The sequence below is a fragment of the Diadema antillarum genome, unplaced genomic scaffold (genome assembly GCF_040938485.1).
Source record: "Diadema antillarum isolate AM-2024a unplaced genomic scaffold, OU_Dant_1.0 seq00000013_RagTag, whole genome shotgun sequence".
Classification (NCBI taxonomy): Eukaryota; Metazoa; Echinodermata; class Echinoidea; order Diadematoida; family Diadematidae; genus Diadema; species Diadema antillarum.
Window position 1 is genome coordinate 553,602 of NW_027271133.1, and position 8,438 is coordinate 562,039.

Below are 8,438 nucleotides of genomic sequence, written 5' to 3' on the forward strand. Positions count from 1 at the left end.
ATGTGTAAACGTAATCTTTCATCAGTGGTGATCAAAGTGTTGCCATGGTAACGGCATGTTTTGAATGAAAATCATACAAAAATATCATGGATTCAATTAACTCCCTTACTCTTTGAGCATTTGGCTTGAAATTAGGCACATGCAGCCACTATAGCAGATAGATGTGCAAAGTTAATCTTTCGTCAGTGGTCAACAATGCGTTGCCATGGTAACAGCATCTTTTAACTAAAATGCATACAAAAATATTGTGGATTAGCCTAACTCCTTCAGTTTTTAAGCATTTGGCTTGAAAATTGACACATGTGACCACTATGGTACGTAGAAGTGCAAACTTTACCTTTCGTCATTGTTGATCATTGTGTTGCCATGGTAACAGCATAGTTTGAATTAAAATCATACAAAAATATTGTGGATTGAGGTAGCTCCCTCAGTCTTTGAGCATTTGGCTTGAAATTTGGCATATGCAACCATTATAGTATAGAAATATGCAAACTTCATGTTTCATCATTGTTGAACAATGTGTTGCCATGGTAACGGTGCATTTTGAGTGAAAATCATACAAACATTTAGATTCTCCTAACTCTGTTTAGAGCATTTTGGCTTCAAATTTGGCACATGTTACCTCTACATTACCTAGATGTGCAAAAATTCTTTTGTCAGTGTGGAAAATGTGTTGCCATGGTAACAGTATATTTTGAATGAAAATGATACACTAATATTTGAATTCAACTAAGCCCCTCATCCTTTTAGCATTTGGCTTGAAATTTGGCACATGTGACGGCTATGATATATAGTTGTGCAAACTTCATTTTTTTTTCTTAATGTCCAACATTGTGTTGCCATGGTTACACAATTTTTAATAAAAATCATAGAAATCATCAGTTTATTTATCTTGCTCACTCAGTTTTTGAGCACTTGACTTGAAATGTGGGACATGTGACTATTACAGTTAGCAATACATTTATTCACTGTTGAACAGTGCATTGCCATGGTAATTTTTTTTCATTAAAAAGTAAAAAAATAATAATCCTGGTTGAGCTGATTCCCTCAGTTGTGGGTGGGGGTATATTAATCACAATGAGTGATAGTTCTAGTTATTTTTTTCAGGATCTATGCAATATTTTGCAATGCCAATATGGTGTTTTGATGACAAATGTTTGATCGCTTTTCATATTGTACAAAGTCATGCACACAAGAATTGCAATCTGCTCTACGATATGTTTTGAAACAGTCACTTGTTGCTACTTAGAGACAATGGATGCCAGTAAGTGTAATCGTGATCCAGTTTACAACTGTTTTACAATGTGTATGCTTTACAGCTTTATGAAACTATGTTACCTAGTATCTGCTTTATGCGTAGAGATAGAGTTGTAATGTCTTGTGGCTTATTCGTTTACTGCGGATGTGTAAGGTCATTAACACCCTTCAACACATTCAAGCACACCTGAATGTTACATTTTTTGAAATCCTCTTCATGCAGTTGAATAAACCACTGAATAGGATTTGGGTTAATTGGTAATGTGTCAAACATATACACTCTGTGCGTGCCAAGCCAGCTATGTAATATGTATATTAATACTTTGACTACAGTATGTGTTTTACATTTAACCCTAAAAAGACTGGGCTATTTTGATGTCTTGCAGGATGGGGAGGGGGGGAAGGGGCTCATTGCCCCCCCCCCCAAGATCTTGGCCGTTGACCGTGTGATCACAAGGAAAATTTGCACACACGTCACCCACAAGGTAATCTATAAAACTAAGTAGGTAGTTATTTCACAATTATTCAAAGGTATTTTTAATAAATTTAAAAAAATGCTAATTTATGCATGAAATTAAAAGAATTGGGTGTAAATCTGTAATTAAAAGTCCAAAACTGCTAATTTTTGGTCTAGGTACTCATTGTAGGATTCTTATTGAATGTACATCAAAAAAACGGCGGTATCAAAAAAATTTTCTTATGTATTTTATTGTTTTTAATATGTCATGTATTTCACTGTTTTTTACTTTTTGTTTGTTTGTTTTTTGATGGAAATCATAGGCAACACTATTCCGATCATAACAACCTGAAATTCATTGATTTTGATCAGCAGAAGTAAAAATCATAATACATTGTGATTTTTGGTCAGAAAGGGAATTTGCATTGGTTTTGTACATGAAATCACGTATTTGAGCAACAACCCGTGGAGTGCTGAATCAGCCGAAGTGGGGCATAGAGTGGGGGGGGGGGGGGGGGGCTATGATGAAGTTATCCATATGGGACCACTGTATATTTTGTGTGAGTGTACATCAGTTCAATAAAAATTTGGGCTGGCGCATAACCCCCTCTTGGCGCTGGCCAGCAAAATCACTGATGACATTCAAATGACATCAGTGTAAAAATTCAGTACATGTCATTTGAATATATGTACATCAGTTTTTTGTCCCACACAAAACAATATGTATGGGACCACAGTATATTTTGTGTGAATATACATCAGTTCAATAAAATTTTGGGCAGCATAGCCCCCCTCTCGGCGCTGGCCAGTAAAATCACTGATGACATTCAAATTGTAACAAATTTGCCTCTTTATTATTGCTGAGTATTTTCATCAACTCAAATCGGGATACTCGCGCTTGCCAAAGTATGGCTGGCAGGCACCTCAGCTTATCGCTCACTCACTCATGGTCACCTCATACCCTCGCTCATCAGAGCAACCACCAACAATGAGCACCCACTACATGCACTTATTATTTAGGTCAAGACATCATAAAATGAGTCAACAGTCAGGGTACATACCGTTCCAATGTGTTTAATGGTCGGGCTAACTCTGCCCACGGGACATCTCGTCCCACCCGTCGAAGGTGGGCCGAGTTGTCCCACCCATTGGTATCGATAGTGATCATGAGCGCTTGTCTGTGTTTGAGTTTATTTTGCCTTAATGACGTCTTTTCTAACCGTAATTTTTATGAAATTGTGTTCAGTGGTTTCTTTAAAGAATATTTTCCAACTTTCGGGGGATACGACGACGTAAAAATGAAATTTCAGACGTTTTTATCGCGGTTCGCGATCCCTATAGGCGCACGTTCATTATTGCGCGGTGGGCTAACTCGGCCCACTAAGTTTTAGTTGCGTTTTGTCAAAAAAATCTTCTGTAAAACCATCAATTTTATGATGTATGAAGGTGTACTCAGGGTACCTTCAGTTAATTTCATCTTTGAGGGAGTTTAATTTTGCGCATGTTTGGTGAAATGTTTGATATTTGTTCGCATGATTTCATCATTGCCGTATCCGCACCTCACTGGTCTCGCCACCGTAGCTTGCTCACACACGCAGTGGCAGAGCTGAGCTAGCAGCGCCATGCCCACTCGGCGAGGCGCGGCGGGGCGCGAGCGGCAGAGGGAGCAGCCGGCCACTCCGTATGAAGGTTACGGTGGTTGAAATTTTTTGCTGCACTTCCTACTTTTCTATATTATGAGAAATCAAATTATGTCGCAGATCATTCGATGTGAACTACATGAACGTCATATGCATTTGATTTTGTAGGTTAATAATGCACAAATCTATTCCTAAACTCTACCCAACTCAGTTAACTGTTAGTGTTAAATAGTTTTTTTTTTATTGCTGATTATAGATCTGCGTTCTAGTCAAAAGTTATTTCTGTCCAATAAATGTTACTTTTTTTCTTAATAAAAACAAACAAGCAAAAGTCAAAGGGGTGGGTCTGGGCATTAATTAATAAATTGTTTGATATCCAGTGGTCAGTTATTTGACCTGTAGATATGGATGGTTTGGTTGAATGGTTGATATCATGAAACCGGTAATGAAATGTAGTGCTATAGCTAGATTGGCCTTGTTTATGTAAGTTATACCTTTTGTGTGTACTTTCAAAAATAAAAAGAAATCGTTTTTGTTTTGATGACATTGCCATTTTTGCCATGGGAATCCTTACCCTAATTCAAGAGAAAAATCCTCTGCCACCTGTACCTGCACGATAATGGCCAACCGTCAAGTTCTTTTTCTTTTTCTTTTTTTTAATGTAGTTTTCTTTTTATATATACAGTGTATATCTCTCTCTCCCTCTAGCTATGTTATGTATACTGTGATGACTTATTGGACCAAACTTGGACTTCATATCTTAATCTTTTCCATGCCTTAGCCCTGTTATATGTGTTAATGTTTTAAATTTTTATTTATTTGTACAAAATAAGGCTGATTATAAAATTCTCACATCCTTGCTTGTCCTGCACTCATACTGTTGAATTCATGCACAATTTTTTTTTTTTTTTTTAACAAGCAGCATAGATGAATAGCTTCTCAAATGGTCTTCCTTCTCAAGTACGGTACTCAAAGTGTTACATGATTTGCAGTCATGCAGGGTAACAAAAGAAACATTGCAACATGCACTGGTAGGCATTGGCAAGGTCATGCATATAAGCTCTCATCTTCCTTCACAAAAGAATCTGTTGTTTTGTGGCCATTGCATCCTTTTGACTGTTGCCCTGCCCTTGATTACAATATACTGTCTGTATTTTGTTATGATTCTTCGTTGTCTGGCTCTATAATCCCCTACTGCCAATATTTCTGCTTCCTTTCCCCATCTCTCTTTCTCTCTTCCATCAACCCACTCTTTTCTTATGCATAATGAATGTGTTTGTCAAGTGTCAAATTAGATTTGATTTGAAACACTGCATACTTCATGTGAATTGCACACCAGTATTTTTTCCCAAATTCGTATTTACATAGAACAACTAGTGTGTGCATACTATATCTACACTGATGTACAATGTACACATTTTTAATTTTTAAAAAAAAAGTCTCAAGTAGTGCCGTTCTACGGATTAAAAAACATATGTGACAAAAACATCATTTTAGAGTCATGACACTTCATCATCAGTGAATAGTGTGCGTTCATAAAAGGCGAATTTAATTCCAACACATTTTATACTAGGTGTTTCAAAAAACATTTCCCACTTTTGATCATTAATAGTGCAAAACCTATTCATCCGATAAAACTGTCATTAATATGAGTAATAGCTGAATAGTGTACAATTCTGTAGGAGGTAATTTGAATGTGAAAGCATAAATCAGTTTCATTAAATCTAAGATTGATTTTGAAGTAAGGTTTCAGATTTTGGTCAAATTTTAACCCTCTGTACAAAAATTGAACTTTGCACAAGAACCAATGATGTGTATGCGAGTGTGTGCTGACAATGGCCATGAACAATGGACATGCCTGAACCACCTGTTGACTAGGCGTCAGTCTCGCGCTCCCTGGCACATGAATGCTTAATCAATAATTCATGTGGATTGCCCTGGGCACTGCTAGTCTGAATTCATGCACGGTAAAGGGTAAAATGTATGCACATGGAAAAAGTAAGCACATGTTTCCATGTGCTTGCAAACACATTTCATTCCAGCTGGCAATCATTTTCAAATTTTGCTTCACATATCACTAAATTTGGGATATAAATAAGCATAAATGATCTAAAGTTCCTCATTTTAATACAATTGTCTACTAATTAGATAGTTGACAAATTTTTCGCTTTTTTGATAAAAAGATATTATTTTTGGTAAAGAGTTCAGCAGCATTTATCATTTGGGCGATTTGTTTCGCAGTAGATTTATTTAAGGCTCCATATACACAAGTGTATAGTCCAATTGATTTCTTTGCTTCGTGTCACCATGTTTACGATAGAACAGAAGGTATTCATTGTAATTTCGTTTTTCAGAAGTAGGGAGAGCACTGTCGCGACTCAATGACAGTATTTGGCAGGCGTTTGACTTTACACAGATACTGCCAGAGGCTGAATAAAGACTAGTTGTGATAGTGGAATTTCTCATGAATAAATAATGAAGCATTCAAAGCCTGGCCATTGTTCAGGACCATTGTCAGGGTGTTAACCGCACACTCCCATACACACCCATTGACCCCTGTGCAAAGTGAAATTTTGTACAGACGGTTGAAAATAGAGCAAAATCTGGAACCTAACTGTGAAATTAATCATGAATTTCATGAAACTGATTTATGCTTTCATATTTAAACTACCTTCAACCAAATTGTACACTATTCAGCTATCACTCATATCAATGACAGTGTTATCTGATAAATAGTTTTTGAATTATTAAGAATCAAAAGTGGGAAATGTTTTTTGAAACACCTAGTATATGTTATAATGGCCGGTAACACAACATTTGTTCCTGTGACCTCGTAACAATTCTAAATTGCTCTGGTATTATTTTCTCCAAGGACTTGATGGGATCAAGGTTAGAATAGTGATAGGGTTGTGACAAGTAGGTTAAGCTTGATGTGAGGAGTAGGGTTAGAGTAATGTTTCTTCGCAGAATTTATGTTTGGCTTAGCATGCCAAATTTTCAAGTGAACGATTGTCGCAGGAGCAAATGTCATGGAACCATCATGACACTGACTTCAGGATAGGCCTACTTCAGTTAATAGGCCTACTTCAGTTGATAGTTTGCTTTCTTCTAGATTTTCAACCTTTTGACCTACCTGTACAACATGTAGTTCACCAGATAAATGCCAATTGATGAACTCTGCCCCAGGAGAGGTGCATTGCAGGAAATTAGTTTGTTGTACACATGTCAATGCTGATACACTTTATGAAATGTTGCATTATTGTAACACTCATCTTGGTGTTCAACATTATGCTCAGTCACTCCACAAAACCAGACAATGTTCTCTCAAAACTGAATATTCACCATAGCTGTAGGGGCTGAAGAAAGCAGATCTGTTCTCGGTCAGTTCCTGTGGTAGACTCTTTCTTAATTCTACCCACTTACTTTATCCAGGGTAGTTAATTTACATATTCAAATCATAAGATAATCAAATCAACCAAAACGCAAGGAGGAAAATAGTTTCACCTGAGGACCGATGGAACCGATGGAAAATAAAGGTAGGTGATCATGAGGTGAAGTTGAACATGAATGGAAACACATCAAAAGAGTCATGAGGACGTAGGTGTGGAGGTGAGTGGAGAGAATTAGGTTGTGTGGAAAACTAAATGTGGAGAATTCATTAGGGGTATGTCTGAAAAGTAAACTACAAATATGGAAAGCTAAACAAAACAACAACAAACTAAAGTTACACAAAAATTAGTTCCTGGTCACAAAATGGTCTCATAACATTATTGTTAGGTGTTTTGTTGATCTTTTTTGGATTCATTGGTTTTCCACTGATTGCAATACAGCTGAGGTGAGAACTTCTTCTTTTTCTATGTCACTGCCGAACATCCCAATGTAGTGGCCAACTGGACGAGGGAAGTTAAGTTCGGACAACCGAACTTAATATGGAATGCTAAACAAAAGATCAGGTGTGGTGTGAAAGGGATGAACACATGAATGGGAAAGGAATGAGGGCGATAAAAAGAAATAGCATACAGGTCAATGAGAATGTGTGTCAACCTATGAACCTATACAATTGAGGGCGCTATTGACAGACAAAATGGCTGAACCGGAATAAATTTTCTCTACCAAATTTGACGGTTTTTTGGGTGTTTACAAAGACAGTGATCGAGTCATTTGTTCATATTATGTGTTTTGGACCATAAGTGCTGACTAGACAGTGAAAATGGATCAGAAAAGGCATTGTGTGGATCAGCAGGACACAACTCCAGTGTCGCCATTCCAGCCCCCGAAGAAGTTGAAATCAGCTACGGACGATGAAGGAGGTGCTCCGCGGACCGAGACGGCGGGGAAGCAGGCCGTTAAACGACTGTCTTACTCTGACGCAGCAGCCGCCGATGAGGGCGATCCACCACCCCGGTGGTTCATTCGATTCATGAAAGATTTCGATAACAAGTGGGAAGAGAGATTTTCCAAGAGATTGGACGAATTGACGGTGAAAGTTCTGGAACATGACGACACAATTGTTGGGGTTACACATCAGTTAGACGTCTTGGAGCAGGAGGTGAAGAAGCTGAAGAAAGAAAGAAATGAATTAGTATCAAAGCTAGATGATCTCGAGAACAGGTCACGCAGGAACAATCTTGTGTTCCATGGGATTGCTGAGTCCCCAAAAGAGAACTGTTACAACTTGATTACAAAGGAGCTCCTCGTAGACTTCATTGGTCTTTCACCAAATAACTTCAAAGTGGAGAGATGCCACCGCACGCCAGGCTCGCACACAACAACAGCTCCTGGAACCAACGCCGGTCCAAGGCCCAGAATCATCCATGTAGCTTTCAGTTCTTACTTGGAGAAGGAGCACGTTCGCAAGGCATGCGTAGAGAAATTCCGAGCCAACAAATTCAAGGATGGTAAGATCTTCGTCAGTGACGACTTCTCTAAGAGGGTCCTAAACAAGAGAAAAGAGAAAATGGATACATTCAGACGCTTGAAAGAAGAGGGGAAAAGGCCCTTTTTTCTGTACCCTGACCGCCTTGGGTTTAGAAGCAAAGAGGGGAAATTGCACATCGTTGAATAAACTCGAACTTATTTGCTGC

The 8,438-nt window shown here is 38.1% G+C and overlaps 1 protein-coding gene across 1 annotated transcript; it reads left to right on the top strand.

Annotated features, from left to right (window-relative positions):
- The first annotated feature begins 6,563 nt into the window (after positions 1-6,563).
- On the top strand, positions 6,564-8,438 carry LOC139725041 (uncharacterized). The gene is made up of 2 exons (XM_071636129.1): positions 6,564-6,905; positions 6,964-8,438. Exon 2 carries the CDS (start codon positions 7,565-7,567, stop codon positions 8,417-8,419), a length of 855 nt encoding a protein of 284 aa, XP_071492230.1. The 5' UTR covers positions 6,564-6,905; positions 6,964-7,564; the 3' UTR covers positions 8,420-8,438.

Coding starts and splice junctions, on each gene's coding strand:
- LOC139725041 (XM_071636129.1), top strand. CDS start 7,565: ATGGATCAGAAAAGGCATTGTGTGGATCAGCAGGACACAACTCCAGTG.